Below are 19,376 nucleotides of genomic sequence, written 5' to 3'. Positions count from 1 at the left end.
AGTCATCATGATAACCTCGGTGTCGCGAACATGAATCGAAAACCACACGTCCAATGTTTGTTATATCAAAAATAAACTGCATTTACCCGAATATAGCTATCTTAATGTATTACCTGTTATGACACACGTGTTTTTGTCGTATCCAAACCAGATAATGACAGCGATACATTGAATAGACCCCAAGACTGTCCTCAATATGGAGAAAGCAAATATAAATTCAAGAAGAAATTCGGTGGCATTATTGTTACCTACATAACAAAGCCCAATCCATGTTTGAAATTCTGTACTATAGAATGTCCAGTGGGTCATATTGTCTGCACAGCTAGAACGTTATGAAAACATAAATACCAATAAATATTTAATTCATTAAGTTTGATTCAAAACTTTAATTCCTTCCCCACTAGCATCTATAATATGTCCTTGACCTTTGGACCGGTGGCTTTTCACCGGGTACTCCGGCTTTCCTCCACCTGGCACGTCCTTGAATGACCCTGGCTGTTACATGTAAAAGGTCATTAAACAAAATAAACCGAACAAAATGACTTTGACCTATGACTAAGTGACCTTAATTTTTGGTCAATTGACTTCTTGTTTATTTTGGTCTACTTTTCATCAAAATGTCATAGCAAAATGTTCATCAGTGGAAAAGTGCAATACTGTTTTTCTCATACTTGGCATTTCTACGATTTTAATTGATTGGATTCGTGACATTAATAAACGCAGCTCCTCCATAAATGTTTTGAAGGGTTTAACTACCTCGCAACAACCAGGGTCATATGAGGACGGTTTATTGTACCACGTTGAATACGAATGTAAGACTTGCCTATTCCATCTATAATTTTAGGGCGACGCATGTGTGTTTGGGGTCTGGCATTAGTGAACATAGGAAATGAAAACAGGATAAGCTATTTACAAAATTCGAGATAGATCTGAAATTATAAACTCTGAAATTATAAACAATGTCATACAAAACATTGGCTAAGCTCTCTAGAACAACCTTTACGAATGGCATAAAACGAAGTTCTGAATCAAAATTATTGGCTCCATTTACATTAAAGGTAACGCCTAAATGCGCTGAGGCTTAAGGTATAGCAGACACACTTCACTGGTTTTAATATGCAGGAATCTGTATAGGTTTGTAGTGATTTACATAATTTATTTTTACCCAACATATCGTTATTATCGTAGAACACATAATTATACATACACTGCATCTCGGTAAGGCTACGTACGTTATCGCAGCTAAACAAACCGAATGATCATGTGGGAATCCTAAAGCGAAGTTAGGATTAGGTGTAGACGTATAGGAGGGGTGATTTAATCAATTTAGTTAATTTTAAACATCCGATATTTTAAAATGACATGTTATACGTGTCACATGCGCATGCAACAATGTGTTGGACTGTTACAGTATACTACACACGCCCCCTCCCCACGAAACATTGTAACACGCTCATGCATGTGTACGTATTTACTGTCAATTGACGTAAACCACTGGGATTTTTAATAAGACACACGTCACAACACAATAGATTAAATCAGAAGTACATCGGACATTTTTGTCTGAGAATTGGAAGGACATTGGCTTCTGAGCTGCATGTTTGGAAAACTCTCTATGACAACGTGTTTTGTCATGTGGTCAACCAGGAAGTAATCATGTCGGGCACACAAGGAAGTAGCTATTTTTAGAATAACAGTATTAGAATGTCGTCTGCTAGTTACACACGTTTCGGAGCCAGATGATCTATGTTCTTGTCCTAGTGGTGGCGAAATAGTAGCATGACCACGGACTGGACAGTATTATTGGCCCTGTCGCTGACGGTCAACGGATGTGTATTCATTCATTGTTTGTGTCTTAAAGGACGTTCTTACCTGGCAAGAAAATGTTGCTGTAACAAGTACAATGTGCTTGTTGTGGCCAGCCAGGTGTATGCAGATAAGCCGGATCAGTTAGCTAGAAGGTAAATAGGTCAATGTTAAGTGAAATTGATTTTGTTTAGAATTTAAAGATATTCATATTAGGCAGGTGTATTTGACCTTTTCACTAATGTGTTATGCTTGATTCTTAACCCGTGATCTGCATATCATATACATACATGGTATGTACCATAGAGGTTTGTTACAAATAATATATTATACATCTTGTATGAGATGGGTTGTAGGGATATATATATACGACCCATCTCGTTTATCATGTCATTTGTAACAAACCCCTGTGTATAAACCGTGTGTGGTAGGAATATGAGCCAAATCCTTCTGACATTACAGGCATATCATTGTTTCCAACTGATTTTAGAAGGGACGACCGTTTGGTAATACCTGTATATTGTCTGTCGGGGTTCACTAACAATACAATGTAATACTTGTATATTGTCTGTCGGGGTTCACTTACGATACACTGTAATACCTGTATATTGTCTGTCGGGGTTCACTAACAATACAATGTAATACATGTATATTGTCTGTCGGGGTTCACTTACGATACACTGTAATACATGTATATTGTCTGTCGGGGTTCACTAACAATACAATGTAATACATGTATATTGTCTGTCGGGGTTCACTAACAATACAATGTAATACCTGTATATTGTATGTCGGGGTTCACTTACAATACAATATGATACCTGTATATTGTCTGTCGGGGTTCACCTACAATACAATATGATACCTGTATATTGTCTGTCTGGGTTCACTAACAATATAATGTAATACCTGTATATTGTCTGTCGGGGTTTACTAACATTACAATGTACTACCTGTATATTGTCTGTCGCGGTTCACTAACAATACAATGTAATACCTGTATATTGTCTGTCGGGGTTCACTTACGATACAATATAATACCTGTATATTGTCTGTCGGGGTTCACTAGCAATACAATGTAATACCTGTATATTGTCTGTCGGGGTTCACTAACAATACAATGTAATACCTGTATATTGTCTGTCGGGGTTCACTTACAACACAATGTAATACCTGTATATTGTCTGTCAGGGTTCACTAACAATACAATGTAATACCTGTATATTGTCTGTCGGGGTTCACTTACAATACAATATGATACCTGTATATTGTCTGTCGGGGCCAACTAACAATACAATGTGATACCTGTATATTGTCTGTCGGGGTTCACTAACAATATAATGTAATACCTGTATATTGTCTGTCGGGGTTCACTTACAATACAATATAATACCTGTTTATTTTCTGTCGGGGTTCACCAACAATACAATATAACATATGTATATTGTCGGAGCTGGGACTTCACTGATAAAAAAATATGTAATGATATATGTTACCTAATGTAACAGGAAGTCGATAAGGCAGATATCTATATTCGCCTTGGTAAACAATGATAAGGGAAGATTGCGTAGTGGTTGATATGTAAATTCGGTGACGGACTACCGGGTGTTTAAAGGGGATTTCCCGTCGATTTTCCTCGTACATCTATTCTTAGTATCGATCAATGCGGTGCACACGGCTTTTTTGTATTGATCAATTACACTTATTAACAAGGAAACGGCATATGATTGGCGAAGAAGAGATTCGAGATTTTATTGGCTGCGATGTTTTGGAAGTGATTTAGTTTTTGTTTCTGACGGAAAGAAATCGTATAATTTACAATACCTAATTGTTCCACAGCTGACTGTCAATGATATTTGTACAGAACAAGAACTGCACTCCAGCATAAACACCAGATTTTGCACAATATTTACAGATAACGGTATAGGGCTTATAAACTATACAGTACGTATACTCATTCTTGTAGGATTTAGAAATTAAACAAGGCATTGTTGGTAAGAACAACTGAAAAAAAAATGAATTAATTTCATTGTTATGGTTATAATTTCAGCCGCGCAACTGCTCTGATCCTAGATCGCCTTCCTAAGAAGCTAACCATCATTAGCAAGTAAATGGGTAGTTCTAGGAAAAGCGTATATCATTCACAATTTCTATTTCCATGCGGGCACGCAAATCATTTAGTGGGAAATGGGTATGTGACCGGTAAATAGACCATGTAATGATTGGCTAGGGAACAAGATAATGTACGGAGGTGTTATTTAGGAGAGTGTGCAATTTTCTTGTTTACAATATATTCTGCTGCTAGAGAGTTACTGACAATGGATGCTAGGCTCCGCCTCTCACTGATAAGAATCCGGGCGGATTACAAACTTGGTCAGCCTTGGCCTGATACTCACCCGATACCTCTTCTGATATGTCAGTCAGACGAAACAGGAAGCATTACATTATGTTACGTTTTATTATGTATAATTATATTTATTGTAGAAAGAATCTTGAGAACATACATTTTTTCTTATAAATATTTTCGTGATAAACGAGGAAAAGGGATTTTATGCGGAAGCGACATACTATAAATAAATCGTATCATGAACTATTTCAAAATCAACACATAGCCAGCAAACAACAACGGCAGCAAAAACATTAACACAAACTAAGTAAACAACTATATATTTATATGTACAGTATTGATCTTACGGATGTGTTAACACAAACGTGTAATCAATGACAACACACATGTAAACATAAAAATGTAGTAAACAACATCTATAATTGTTGTGCCGTCATTGTTGCTTGTTGCTATGTTAATGACGTCATAACGTATGACGTCATAATGAGTTCAAATTAAACAAACCTCTCTGAAGAACTCCCAAGATGGAGAGAAAGCGCTAAGAGAACGTTGTTAAGTTTTTTTTGTTTTAAAATTATTATTCCGTCCGTAAGGATCAAATAGTTTTTTTTATTGTATATATATATATATCGGGCCGACCATCACTGTGCCATTGAAACGTTCTTTTTTTAAGAACGCCGATGTGGCGCAGCGGTATAAGCTGCGGGTATTTCTGGCTAGGCGATTGGGTGCCGTAGATCGTGAGTTCGAGGCCCGGTCAGGGCACGAGTCAAAAAGTTGTCTTCCTTCGTCATTTGTGTTGCTAAGTTATATATCTATTTATTAGCACACTGTATTACATACCCTATGTGTTGGTGATCCGAAGATATAGATGTGAATTTCCTGTCGTAGTTGTACCGTGAGAAATATCTATGATATATGTACAATTCGTATCCATGTATGTAAATAGGCTACATTGCGATCCAGGTATTCATATCATCTAATAGAGGACTTCCACAATGATCATGTCAGGGTATCGGGCCGACCATCACTGCGCCATGTTTTTAAGAACGCCGATGTGGCGCAGCGGTATAAGCTGCGGGTATTTCTGGCTAGGCGATTGGGTGCCGTAGATCGTGAGTTCGAGGCCCGGTCAGGACACGAGTCAAAAAGTTGTCTTCCTTCCTCATTTGTGTTTCTAAGTTATATATATATATGTCTATAGTATGCATCTCACGAATTTGTGTAATTTAAATTGTTTTCCTGAATTCAATATTCAAAGACTTTTTTTTTCTATGTTGACAGAGTGACGGAACAGCTGGTCCTGGCGCTTCTTGTTGTCCTAAGTTGTGTTCTAATAAGTATATCCGGAGTTCTTTTCTCACCGTTCCGGAGCGATATTGACCCCGCCTTTACAGTTCCTATACAGATAACACTGGGAATTTATCTGGGAAAGTACATTTACGTAATAGCTCAATACATCCACGTGCCAAAACCCGCGAATACGTCGCGTCTGCGTATTGACTTTGTTCACCATCTTACGACGGTTGTCTGCTACTCAATTTTTGTGATATTTATGCAGAATTTGCTATTGGCTCTAGTCGGGATCACCATGGAGATGAACACTATGATTATCGACTTCTCTCGGACAGCTAAAGACATGAACGAGAACAAGACAAGTTTTTACCGGAAGTTGAGTATTGCTGGTTGTGGTTTTACGACACTTTTCCGAGGAGCCATACCGTTTGTGTTTCTGGTAATATGTATTTTTCGGGAAACGCCATTCGACATGAGATATGCACCGCTCACTGCATTTTTTGTAAGCTTGATATTTTTTTCCGTGATCAATGTATGGTTAATACTTAATTCAGTTCAGAGACTATACAATGTGTACAGATATTACAGAATGAGTGTCGACTGCGACGGACCCCCGTGTGCGCCCGAGTCCATGAAAAACAATCTGGGATATGTACGAAGCTATGACAACAGAAATATAAATACTTGTGATGATGAAAAACTGAATCTTAATAAGAAGAATTTTACCAAGGAGTCTATCAGATTGCCTTTCACAATACATCTGGACAAGCTAACTGATAATCGGTCTGTGCTATTACCAAGTTCCCCGGATGATGAAAATGCAAACAATGAGAGGATAAATGCCTCTAGAATTATAAACGACATCGGTAGTTTACGGCGAAGCACCGATTCCACTAATTCGGACTCATCCGGTGGTTACGTGGTGACGATTTTACCCGAGATTAATGACGTACGATTTACATCTCATCAAACATTAAATTCATTCAGAGGTCAAAGTTCAAATTATGACGAGACAAATGATACGTCACACTTACCCACTGGCGCTACTAAAAACAATTATGTAGAGGCAGATGACATTTCTAGTGACACAGACAGTTATTGATACATAATTCTGCATTAAAAGTTACAGTTACAGTCCGAATGCTTACATGTATATATATGGTGTACACAAACGGTCCGTGGGGTTGGGGTTCTGTCCCACGGCCCTGTGGGATTCAACAGTATATTAACCAATTAGCAACATGGCTTTATAGTCCCGCGTTTATATGTGCTAGCCTTGAAATGGTAGTTATTTTTTTATTTCTGAATAATTATTTCTATGTTGTTATTGTTGATAATTGGAAATCATATTAGTTCTAGTCAAACCAGAATGACCTGTCGCGTTGACCTTTTTGTGGAATATTCAAAGTGGGTAGTTCCATTTGTGCACAGGTGTGTTAACAAAACATATTGATTGGGAATACTACTGTGTCCAGCAGGATGCTGTTTTGGACCATTCGTTTTTGTTACAATTTTTTATTGACAACACAGGGATTGTATCATTTAGTTTTTATGTATGGTTTACACATATTCAAGTAACTATGTGATCAATTGTTCACATGTTAACAGTTTTGTTGCTAAATCTAGACCAGTATAAATACAAATCAACTAATAGATACAAAGCACCTATTTCCCCTAAATGACTATAGACTCGTCTGTAATCAATATGCTAATCAAAGTTCAACACGACAGGTCATTCTGTTCGGACTATACCAATCAAATAGACTGGACAGTAACGAGCTATAAAGACATGTCAGAACTGAGTATTCTGTCTTCCGTGATAGTAACATCATAGTATTAGACTCGTCTGTCGATAAACTCTATATAGTATCACTGTTTATATACTAAGTATATTGACAGACGAGTCTAATACCTATAGTAACATATCGTGTGGGCTACAATGTAATTTATATAAAGTTTAACCATTACGTGATAATACCGTTCAACTCGCGCACTTACGTTATAATGTGACGTCATTCATTTGTTTTAATTGCGGGGTAACAATAAGTGACCTGTATAATAAGGTATTGGTTTAAGGTTCATACCTCCTACTGTACAGGAATGAAAATAGACGGATAGACATTGTTTCAGTCTAATAAACAAATCGGTCTCGATTTGTTGGAATAAAAGTACTTTGTATGACTGTATTACTACCCGTACTGTTTTAATTACACGGCTATCTGTAAAACAGTGTATTACAGGATAGACGTGGTTGATCACTGTTTAATACATGTTACATCAAACATACCAAAGAGTATTAGTTTATGTTACACTATTTTATGTTTATCGTAGATTTCAGCTACACCTCTGACCTTGGCTATCAGTCTGTACAGGTAGATATCAACACGTATCACACAATACACAACGATTAGTAATGCTTGACAATCTAACAAAGTCCGGGAATCGAGAGAGGCTATCACTTGGCACAGAACAGATGTGTAAATCGTATTTCATGTCTGAGTAGAAAATCGGCTCTGAATCCTGTAAAACGCCGACATGAAACGACAGACATTTAATTAACGACAGGAAATCGTAGCCACGTGCAATATCTGCTCAGAAAAGATACTGTAGCAGTTGTATTGATTACGGTAGTCAGCTGACGTACGTAACCAGAAGTAGGGTACAACAGTTGTTATATTATCAGGAACAGATTACATAATGCTATTATATTATCAGGAACAGACTATAGTTGTTATATTATCAGGAACAGATTACATACAGTTGTTATATTATCAGGAACATAATAAATACAATTGTTATATTATCAGGAACAGACTATAGTTGTTATAATATCAGGAACAGACTACATACATTTGTTATATTATCAGGAACATACTATATACAGTTGTTATATTATCAGGGACAGACTACATACATTTGTTATATTATCAGGAACAGACTACATACTGTTGTTATATTATCAGAAACAGACTATAGTTGTTATATCATCATCATCATCGTCGTCGTCGTCGTCGTCGTCATCATCATCGTCGTCGTCGTCGTCGTCATCATCATCATCAAAGAGGCTTCATATAATGGGTACATCATCAGAAAGAGGCTTAATACAATGGTTATAGCATCAGAAAGAGGCTGTATACAATGGTTACATTATTAGAACCGTATTTTGTACAATGAATTACATCTAACATCATAAGAATGAGGCTTCATTCAATATAATATGGTCACATTATCAGAAAGAGGATGTATACAATGGTTATATCATCAGAAAGAGGCGTCATACAATGGTTAATTATATCATCAGAAAGAGGCTTTATACAATGGTTATATCATCAGAAAGAGGCTGAAAACTTGGTTTGGTTTTATTTTTTAACGTCATATCAACAACTAAGGTATTTAAGGACGGTTTCCCGTGCGTGCGACATGCATGCGTGTTGTGAATGCGTATGTGTGTTTTGGGAGGCTGCAGTATGTTCGTGTTAAGTCTCCTTGTAATAATTCGGGACTTTTGCCGATTTATAGTGCTACCTCACTGTAGCATACCGTCGAACACACCCAGCAGGACACCCCACACGGTCACATTATACTGACAACGGGCGAACCAGTCGTCCGACTCCTAATACGCAGAGCGCTAAGCAGGAATAGCAACTGCCGTTTTTAAAGGTATGTCTCGGCGAGGGGACAGAACCTAAAGCCTCCCGCACAGAGGCGAACGCTCACCCTAAGGCCAAAAGTGAGGCATTGTTAAGGGAGACATTAGGAAGAAGAAAGCAAAGAAGAGAAAATATATGATCCAATTTAGTCGCCTCTAAAGATCATGCAATGGGGGCAACATGTACAATTCTTATACCCTACCTAATGAATGCAATGGTTACATAATCAGAATCATACTTTATAGAAAGGTAATAGTATCAGAAAGAGTCTGAATACAATGGTGACATCATCAGAAAGAGTCTGAATACAATGGTGACATCATCAGAAAGAGTCTGAATACAATGGTGACATCATCAGAAAGAGTCTGAATGCAATGGTGACATCATCAGAAAGAGTCTGAATACCATGGACTATCTGTATATAGGATGGCTACATTATCAGAAATGGACTATCTGTATATAGGATGGCTACATTATCAGAAATGGACTACCTGTATATAGGATGGGTACATTATCAGAAATGAACTACCTGTATATAGGATGGCTACATCATCAGAAATGGACTACCTGTATATAGGACCTGTATCCAGGATTGTTTCACTATCAGAAATGGACTATCGTTTCACTATCAGAAATGGACTACGGGTATCCAGGATTGTTTCACTATCAGAAATGGACTACCTGCATACAATATATACAAGAAGCATGCTGCGTAGTATCACTGAGAAGAAGAAAAAAATGTCACTAAATGGTTAGAAGATACTTTAATGGGTATCTCGAAATACACCCCCTTTGTTTATTGAATATGTTTCTTCGAAAGCAAGCTAATATGTAAAATACCATGCATACACGAAGCTGCTGCTGGCATTCCATACTAAAAGGTCACGCGGGTTGACGCACACTGATATTTTCACAGAGAACATCCACAGGCCTCTAGGTACACGGACACCAGGACGTAGGGAGTGTCTAGTTGGCCAAACATTCAGAGAGAACTGGTAATTGAGATTCTGTTGATGTCACCAATACGCATATTTTCACTCGCTGTTGATGGATTTTTAATAAAATAACCGTTATTTACAGCAACAGCCAGCGCTGATGGCCATACAAGGTGAAATATCAGTTAAAGGGAGATAACGCCGACAGATTAGATTACACAAGTTTCCCATTAGTTCTACAAATGCTCTAGAAGTGCAATCAAGTCGTGTGTAAGCTTTAAGTGCCGAAATGGTAGCTCAGGCTGTATGCTTCCAATACGGAAACGTATTTTCTTTACATTTAGTTTGACATCTTCATCGTGTTTTGGAAGAATATCTAACGAGGAATTGTGCAAAAGTTACAAATAGAGTTTGCTTAATTCTCTTAGGACACCTTTAAACTGTTCCAGACATCTTTTCTAGTAATAGCACATCCCCAAACGTGTTGTTTGTCACTTCATTGGTCAATTTGTCTTCCTGTGTATATGGACATAGCTGTAGATTGAGTTTGAATTGTTTCGGGGCTGGGGTGAGGAGGGTGTGAGTGTTCACCAACAGTATACCACAACAATACATAGTTACATCACAACAATACGTAGTTATACCACAACAGTACTTAGTTATACCACAACAATACGTAGTTATACCACAACAGTACTTAGTTATACCACAACAATACATAGTTACATCACAACAGTACTTAGTTACACCACAACAGTACGTAATTACACCACAACAGTACGTAGTTACACCACAACAGTACATAGTTATACCACAACAATACATAGTTACACCACAACAGTACATAGTTACACCACAACAGTACGTAGTTATACCACAACAGTACGTAGTTACACCACAACAGTACGTAGTTATACCACAACAGTACGTAGTTACACCACAACAATACATAGTTACACCACAACAGTACATAGTTATACCACAACAATATATAGTTACACCACAACAGTACATAGTTATACCACAACAGTACATAGTTACACCACAACAGTACTTAGTTATACCACAACAGTACATAGTTACACCACAACAGTACATAGTTATACCACAAAAATACATAGTTACACCACAACAGTACATAGTTACACCACAACAGTACCTAGTTATACCACAACAGTACATAGTTATACCACAACAATACGTAGTTATACCACAACAGTACGTAGTTACACCACAACAGTACTTAGTTACACCACAACAGTACATAGTTATACCACAACAGTACGTAATTACACCACAACAGTACGTAATTACACCACAACAGTACATAGTTATACCACAACAGTACATAGTTACACCACAACAGTACATAGTTACACCACAACAGTACATAGTTATACCACAACAGTACGTAGTTATACCACAACAGTACGTAGTTACATGTACATCACAACAGTACATAGTTATACCACAACAGTACATAGTTACACCACAACAGTACGTAGTTACACCACAACAGTACGTAGTTATACCACAACAGTACATAGTTATACCACAACAGTACATAGTTATACCACAACAGTACATAGTTACACCACAACAGTACATAGTTATACCACAACAGTACATAGTTACACCACAACAGTACGTAGTTATACCACAACAGTACGTAGTTACATCACAACAGTACATAGTTACACCATAACAGTACATAGTTATACCACAACAGTACATAGTTATACCACAACAGTACATAGTTATACCACAACAGTACATAGTTACACCACAACAGTACGTAGTTACACCACAACAGTACATAGTTACACCACAACAATACATAGTTATACCACAACAGTACATAGTTACACCACAACAGTACGTAGTTATACCACAACAGTACATAGTTATACCACAACAGTACGTAGTTACACCACAACAGTACGTAATTACACCACAACAGTACGTAGTTACACCACAACAGTACATAGTTATACCACAACAGTACATAGTTATACCACAACAGTACATAGTTACACCACAACAATACTTAGTTACACCACAACAGTACATAGTTACACCACAACAGTACGTAATTATACCACAACAGTACGTAATTACACCACAACAGTACGTAGGTACACCACAACAGTACGTAGGTACACCACAACAGTACATAGTTACACCACAACAGTACATAGTTACACCACAACAATACATAGTTATACCACAACAGTACATAGTTACACCACAACAGTACGTAATTACACCACAACAGTACGTAGTTACACCACAACAGTACATAGTTACACCACAACAATACATAGTTACACCACAACAGTACGTAATTACACCACAATAGTACATAGTTACACCACAACAGTACATAGTTACATCACAACAGTACGTAGTTACACCACAACAGTACATAGTTACACCACAACAGTACATAGTTACACAACAACAGTACATAGTTACACCACAACAGTACATAGTTATACCACAACAGTACATAGTTACACCACAACAGTACATAGTTACACCACAACAGTACATAGTTACACCACAACAGTACGTAGTTATACCACAACAGTACGTAATTACACCACAACAATACATAGTTACACCACAACAGTACGTAGTTATACCACAACAGTACATAGTTACACCACAACAGTACGTAGTTATACCACAACAGTACGTAGTTACATCACAACAGTACGTAGTTATACCACAACAGTACGTAGTTATACCACAACAGTACGTAATTACATCACAACAGTACATAGTTATACCACAACAGTACATAGTTACACCACAACAGTACATAGTTACATCACAACAGTACGTAGTTACACCACAACAGTACGTAATTATACCACAACAGTACTTAGTTACACCACAATAGTACGTAGTTACACCACAACAGTACATAGTTATACCACAACAGTACATAGTTATACCACAACAGTACTTAGTTACACCACAACAGTACATAGTTATACCACAACAGTACATAGTTACACCACAACAGTACGTAGTTACACCACAACAGTACATAGTTATACCACAACAGTACGTAGTTACACCACAACAGTACGTAATTACACCACAACAGTACGTAGTTATACCACAACAGTACATAGTTACACCACAACAGTACGTAGTTATACCACAACAGTACGTAATTACACCACAACAGTACGTAATTACACCACAACAGTACATAGTTATACCACAACAGTACATAGTTATACCACAACAGTACGTAGTTATACCACAACAGTACGTAGTTATACCACAACAGTACGTAGTTATACCACAACAGTACGTAGTTACACCACAACAGTACGTAGTTACACCACAACAGTACGTAGTTACACCACAACAGTACGTAGTTACACCACAACAGTACATAGTTACACCACAACAGTACATAGTTACACCACAACAGTACTTAGTTACACCACAACAGTACGTAGTTACACCACAACAGTATATAGTTAAACCACAACAGTACATAGTTACACCACAACAGTACTTAGTTACACCACAACAGTACTTAGTTATACCACAACAGTACATAGTTACACCACAAGAGTACATAGTTATACCACAACAGTACATAGTTACACCACAACAGTACATAGTTACACCACAACAGTACATAGTTATACCACAACAGTACAATGTTACACCACAACAGTACATAGTTACATCACAACAGTACATAGTTACACCACAACAGTACATAGTTATACCACAACAGTACGTAATTACACCACATCAGTACATAGTTATACCACAACAGTACGTAGTTACACCACAACAGTACGTAGTTACACCACAGCAATACGTAGTTATACCACAACATTACATAGTTACATCACAACAGTACATAGTTATACCACAACAGTACGTAGTTACACCACAACAGTACATAGTTACACCACAACAGTAAATAGTTACACCACAACAGTAAATAGTTACATCACAACAGTACATAGTTACATCACAACAGTACATAGTTATACCACAACAGTACTTAGTTACACCACAACAGTACATAGTTACACCACAACAGTACATAGTTACACCACAACAGTACGTAGTTACACCACAACAGTACGTAGTTACACCACAACAGTACTTACTAACACCACAACAGTACTTAGTTACAGCACAACAGTACATAGTTACACCACAACAGTACGTAGTTACACCACAACAGTACATAGTTACACCACAACAGTACGTAGTTACACCACAACAGTACGTAGTTACACCACAACAGTACATAGTTACACCACAACAGTACATAGTTACACCACAACAGTACATAGTTACACCACAACAGTACGTAGTTACACCACAACAGTACGTAATTATAAGAGGTTAATGTCGGGAGCTTGGTAGACACCAGTATAGGGTCAGATCCGAGGGTTAATGTCGGGAGCTGGGTAGACATCAGTATAGGGTCAGATCCGAGGGTTAATGTCGGGAGCTGGGTAGACACCAGGGAGAGGGCCAGATCCGGGGGTTAATGTCGGGAGCTGGGTATACACCAGTATAGGGTGAGATCCAAGGGTTAATGACGGGAGCTGGGTAGACACCAGTATAGGGTCAGATCCGAGGGTTAATGTCGGGAGCTGGGTAGACACCAGTATAGGGTCAGATCCGGGGGTTAATGACGGGAGCTGGGTAGACATCAGTATAGGGTCAGATCCGAGGGTTAATGTCGGGAGCTGGGTAGACACCAGTATAGGGTCAGATCCGAGGGTTAATGTCGGGAGCTGGGTAGACATCAGTATAGGGTCAGATCCGAGGGTTAATATCGGGAGCTGGGTAGACATCAGTATAGGGTCAGATCCGAGGGTTAATGTCGGGAGCTGGGTAGACACCAGTATAGGGTCAGATCCGAGGGTTAGTGACGGGAGCTGGGTAGACATCAGTATAGGGTCAGATCCGAGGGTTAGTGTCGGGAGCTGGGTAGACACCAGTATAGGGTCAGATCCGAGGGTTAGTGACGGGAGCTGGGTAGACATCAGTATAGGGTCAGATCCGAGGGTTAATGTCGGGAGCTGGGTAGACATCAGTAAAGGGTCAGATCAAAGGGTTAATGACGGGAGCTGGGTAGACATCAGTATAGGGTGAGATCCGAGGGTTAATGTCGGGAGCTGGGTAGACACCAGTCTAGGGTGAGATCCGAGGGTTAATGTCGGGAGCTGGGTAGACACCAGGGAGAGGACCAGATCCGAGGGTTAATGACGAGAGCTGGGTAGACACCAGTATAGGGCCAGATCCGAGGGTTAATGTCGGGAGCTGGGTAGACATCAGTATAGGGTCAGATCCGAGGGTTAATGTCGGGAGCTGGGTAGACATCAGTGTAGGGCCAGATCCGAGGGTTAATGTCGGGAGCTGGGTAGACACCAGTATAGGGCCAGATCCGGGGGTTAATGTCGGGAGCTGGGTAGACATCAGTATAGGGTCAGATCCGAGGGTTAATGACGAGAGCTGGGTAGACACCAGTATAGGGCCAGATCCGAGGGTTAATGTCGGGAGCTGGGTAGACACCAGGGAGAGGGCCAGATCCGAGGGTTAATGTCGGGAGCTGGGTAGACATCAGTGTAGGGTCAGATCCGAGGGTTGATGTCGGGAGCTGGGTAGACACCAGTATAGGGTCAGATCCGAGGGTTAATGTCGGGAGCTGGGTAGACACCAGTATAGGGTCAGATCCGAGGGTTAATGTCGGGAGCTGGGTAGACATCAGGGAGAGGGCCAGATCCGAGGGTTAATGACGGGAGCTGGGTAGACATCAGTGTAGGGTCAGATCCGAGGGTTAATGTCGGGAGCTGGGTAGACATCAGGGAGAGGGCCAGATCCGAGGGTTAGTGTCGGGAGCTGGGTAGACACCAGTATAGGGCCAGATCCGAGGGTTAGTGTCGGGAGCTGGGTAGACACAAGTATAGGGTCAGATCCGAGGGTTAATGTCGGGAGCTGGGTAGACACCAGTATAGGGTCAGATCCGAGGGTTAGTGACGGGAGCTGGGTAGACACCAGTATAGGGTCAGATCCGAGGGTTAATGTCGGGAGCTGGGTAGACATCAGTATAGGGCCAGATCCGAGGGTTAGTGTCGGGAGCTGGGTAGACACCAGTATAGGGTCAGATCCGAGGGTTGATGTCGGGAGCTGGATAGACACCAGTATAGGGTCAGATCCGAGGGTTAATGTCGGGAGCTGGGTAGACACCAGTATAGGGTCAGATCCGAGGGTTAGTGACGGGAGCTGGGTAGACACCAGTATAGGGTCAGATCCGAGGGTTAATGTCGGGAGCTGGGTAGACACCAGTATAGGGCCAGATCCGAGGGTTAGTGACGGGAGCTGGGTAGACACCAGTATAGGGTCAGATCAAAGGGTTAATGTCGGGAGCTGGGTAGACATCAGTATAGGGTCAGATCCGAGGGTTGATGTCGGGAGCTGGGTAGACACCAGTATAGGGTCAGATCAAAGGGTTAATGTCGGGAGCTGGGTAGACATCAGTATAGGGTCAGATCCGAGGGTTGATGTCGGGAGCTGTGTAGACACCAGTATAGGGTCAGATCAAAGGGTTAATGTCGGGAGCTGGGTAGACATCAGTATAGGGTCAGATCCGAGGGTTGATGTCGGGAGCTGGGTAGACACCAGTATAGGGTCAGATCCGGGGGTTAATGACGGGAGCTGGGTAGACATCAGTATAGGGTCAGATCCGGGGGTTAATGTCGGGAGCTGGATAGACACCAGTATAGGGTCAGATCCGAGGGTTAGTGTCGGGAGCTGGGTAGACACCAGTATAGGGTCAGATCCGAGGGTTAATGTCGGGAGCTGGGTAGACACCAGTATAGGGTCAGATCCAAGGGTTAGTGACGGGAGCTGGGTAGACACCAGTATAGGGTCAGATCCGAGGGTTAGTGACGGGAGCTGGGTAGACACCAGTATAGGGTCAGATCCGAGGGTTGATGTCGGGAGCTGGGTAGACACCAGTATAGGGTCAGATCCGGGGGTTAATGACGGGAGCTGGGTAGACATCAGTATAGGGTCAGATCCGAGGGTTAATGTCGGGAGCTGGGTAGACACAAGTATAGGGCCAGATCCGAGGGTTGATGTCGGGAGCTGGGTAGACACCAGTATAGGGTCAGATCCGGGGGTTAATGACGGGAGCTGGGTAGACACCAGTATAGGGTCAGATCCGGGGGTTAATGACGGAGCTGGGTAGACACCAGTATAGGGTCAGATCCGAGGGTTAATGTCGGGAGCTGGGTAGACACCAGTATAGGGCCAGATCCGAGGGTTAATGACGGGAGCTGGGTAGACACCAGGGAGAGGGCCAGATCCGAGGGTTAATGACGGGAGCTGGGTAGACACCAGTATAGGGCCAGATCCGAGGGTTAATGTCGGGAGCTGGGTCTGGCCCTATACTGGTGCTTACCCAGCTCCCGTCACTAACCCTCGGATCTGACCTATACTGGTGTCTACCCAGCTCCCGACATTAACCCTCGGATCTGGCCCTATACCTGGTGTCTACCCAGCTCCCGACATTAACCCTCGGATCTGGACCCTATACTGGTGTCTACCCAGCTCCCGACATTAACCCTCGGATCTGACCCTATACTGGTGTCTACCCAGCTCCCGACATTAACCCTCGGATCTGGCCCTATACTGGTGTCTACCCAGCTCCCGTCATTAACCCTCGGATCTGGCCCTATACTGGTGTCTACCCAGCTCCCGTCATTAACCCTCGGATCTGGCCCTATACTGGTGTCTACCCAGCTCCCGTCATTAACCCTCGGATCTGGCCCTATACTGGTGTCTACCCAGCTCCCGACATTAACCCTCGGATCTGACCCTATACTGGTGTCTACCCAGCTCCCGACATTAACCCCCGGATCTGGCCCTATACTGGTGTCTACCCAGCTCCCGACATTAACCCTCGGATCTGGCCCTATACTGGTGTCTACCCAGCTCCCGTCACTAACCCCCGGATCTGACCCTATACTGGTGTCTACCCAGCTCCCGACATTAACCCTCGGATCTGGCCCTATACTGGTGTCTACCCAGCTCCCGTCATTAACCCCCGGATCTGGCCCTATACTGGTGTCTACCCAGCTCCCGTCATTAACCCCCGGATCTGGCCCTATACTGGTGTCTACCCAGCTCCCGACATTAACCCTCGGATCTGGCCCTCTCCCTGGTGTCTACCCAGCTCCCGACATTAACCCCCGGATCTGGCCCTATACTGGTGTCTACCCAGCTCCCGACATTAACCCCCGGATCTGGCCCTATACTGGTGTCTACCCAGCTCCCGACATTAACCCCCGGATCTGGCCCTATACTGATGTCTACCCAGCTCCCGACATTAACCCTCGGATCTGGCCCTATACTGGTGTCTACCCAGCTCCCGACACTAACCCTCGGATCTGGCCCTATACTGGTGTCTACCCAGCTCCCGACATTAACCCTCGGATCTGGACCCTATACTGGTGTCTACCCAGCTCCCGACATTAACCCCCGGATCTGACCCTATACTGGTGTCTACCCAGCTCCCGACATTAACCCCCGGATCTGGCCCTATACTGGTGTCTACCCAGCTCCCGACATTAACCCTCGGATCTGGCCCTATACTGGTGTCTACCCAGCTCCCGACATTAACCCCGGATCTGACCCTATACTGGTGTCTACCCAGCTCCCGACATTAACCCTCGGATCTGGCCCTCTCCCTGGTGTCTACCCAGCTCCCGGCATTAACCCTCGGATCTGGCCCTATACTGGTGTCTACCCAGCTCCCGACATTAACCCCCGGATCTGGCCCTATACTGGTGTCTACCCAGCTCCCGTCATTAACCCCCGGATCTGGCCCTATACTGGTGTCTACCCAGCTCCCGACATTAACCCTCGGATCTGGCCCTATACTGGTGTCTACCCAGCTCCCGACATTAACCCTCGGATCTGGCCCTATACTGGTGTCTACCCAGCTCCCGACATTAACCCCCGGATCTGGCCCTATACTGGTGTCTACCCAGCTCCCGTCATTAACCCTCGGATCTGGCCCTATACTGGTGTCTACCCAGCTCCCGTCATTAACCCCCGGATCTGGCCCTATACTGGTGTCTACCCAGCTCCCGTCATTAACCCCGGATCTGGCCCTATACTGGTGTCTACCCAGCTCCCGTCATTAACCCCCGGATCTGGCCCTCAGCCTGGTGTCTACCCAGCTCCCGTCATTAACCCCCGGATCTGGCCCTATACTGGTGTCTACCCAGCTCCCGTCATTAACCCCCGGATCTGGCCCTCTCCCTGGTGTCTACCCAG

At 42.1% G+C, this 19,376-nt stretch overlaps 1 protein-coding gene across 1 annotated transcript; it reads left to right on the top strand.

The window, feature by feature from the left end:
• The first annotated feature begins 1,529 nt into the window (after positions 1–1,529).
• LOC117337261 lies at positions 1,530–7,635 on the top strand. The gene is made up of 2 exons (XM_033898154.1): positions 1,530–1,961; positions 5,438–7,635. Exons 1-2 carry the CDS (start codon positions 1,780–1,782, stop codon positions 6,549–6,551), a joined length of 1,296 nt encoding a protein of 431 aa, XP_033754045.1. The 5' UTR covers positions 1,530–1,779; the 3' UTR covers positions 6,552–7,635.
• The last annotated feature ends 11,741 nt before the right edge of the window (positions 7,636–19,376 follow it).

Source organism: Pecten maximus, chromosome 11, assembly GCF_902652985.1.
Source record: "Pecten maximus chromosome 11, xPecMax1.1, whole genome shotgun sequence".
NCBI classification, from domain to species: domain Eukaryota; kingdom Metazoa; phylum Mollusca; class Bivalvia; order Pectinida; family Pectinidae; genus Pecten; species Pecten maximus.
The sequence above is the reverse complement of the archived record's forward strand: the minus strand, read 5'-3'. Positions and strand labels throughout refer to the sequence as shown.

Excerpts from the sequence above, each read along its gene's own strand:
- LOC117337261 (XM_033898154.1), top strand. The coding sequence starts at position 1,780 with ATGACCACGGACTGGACAGTATTATTGGCCCTGTCGCTGACGGTCAAC. Across the intron at positions 1,962-5,437 it reads CCGGATCAGTTAGCTAGAAG|AGTGACGGAACAGCTGGTCC; the intron begins GTAAATAGGTCA and ends CTATGTTGACAG.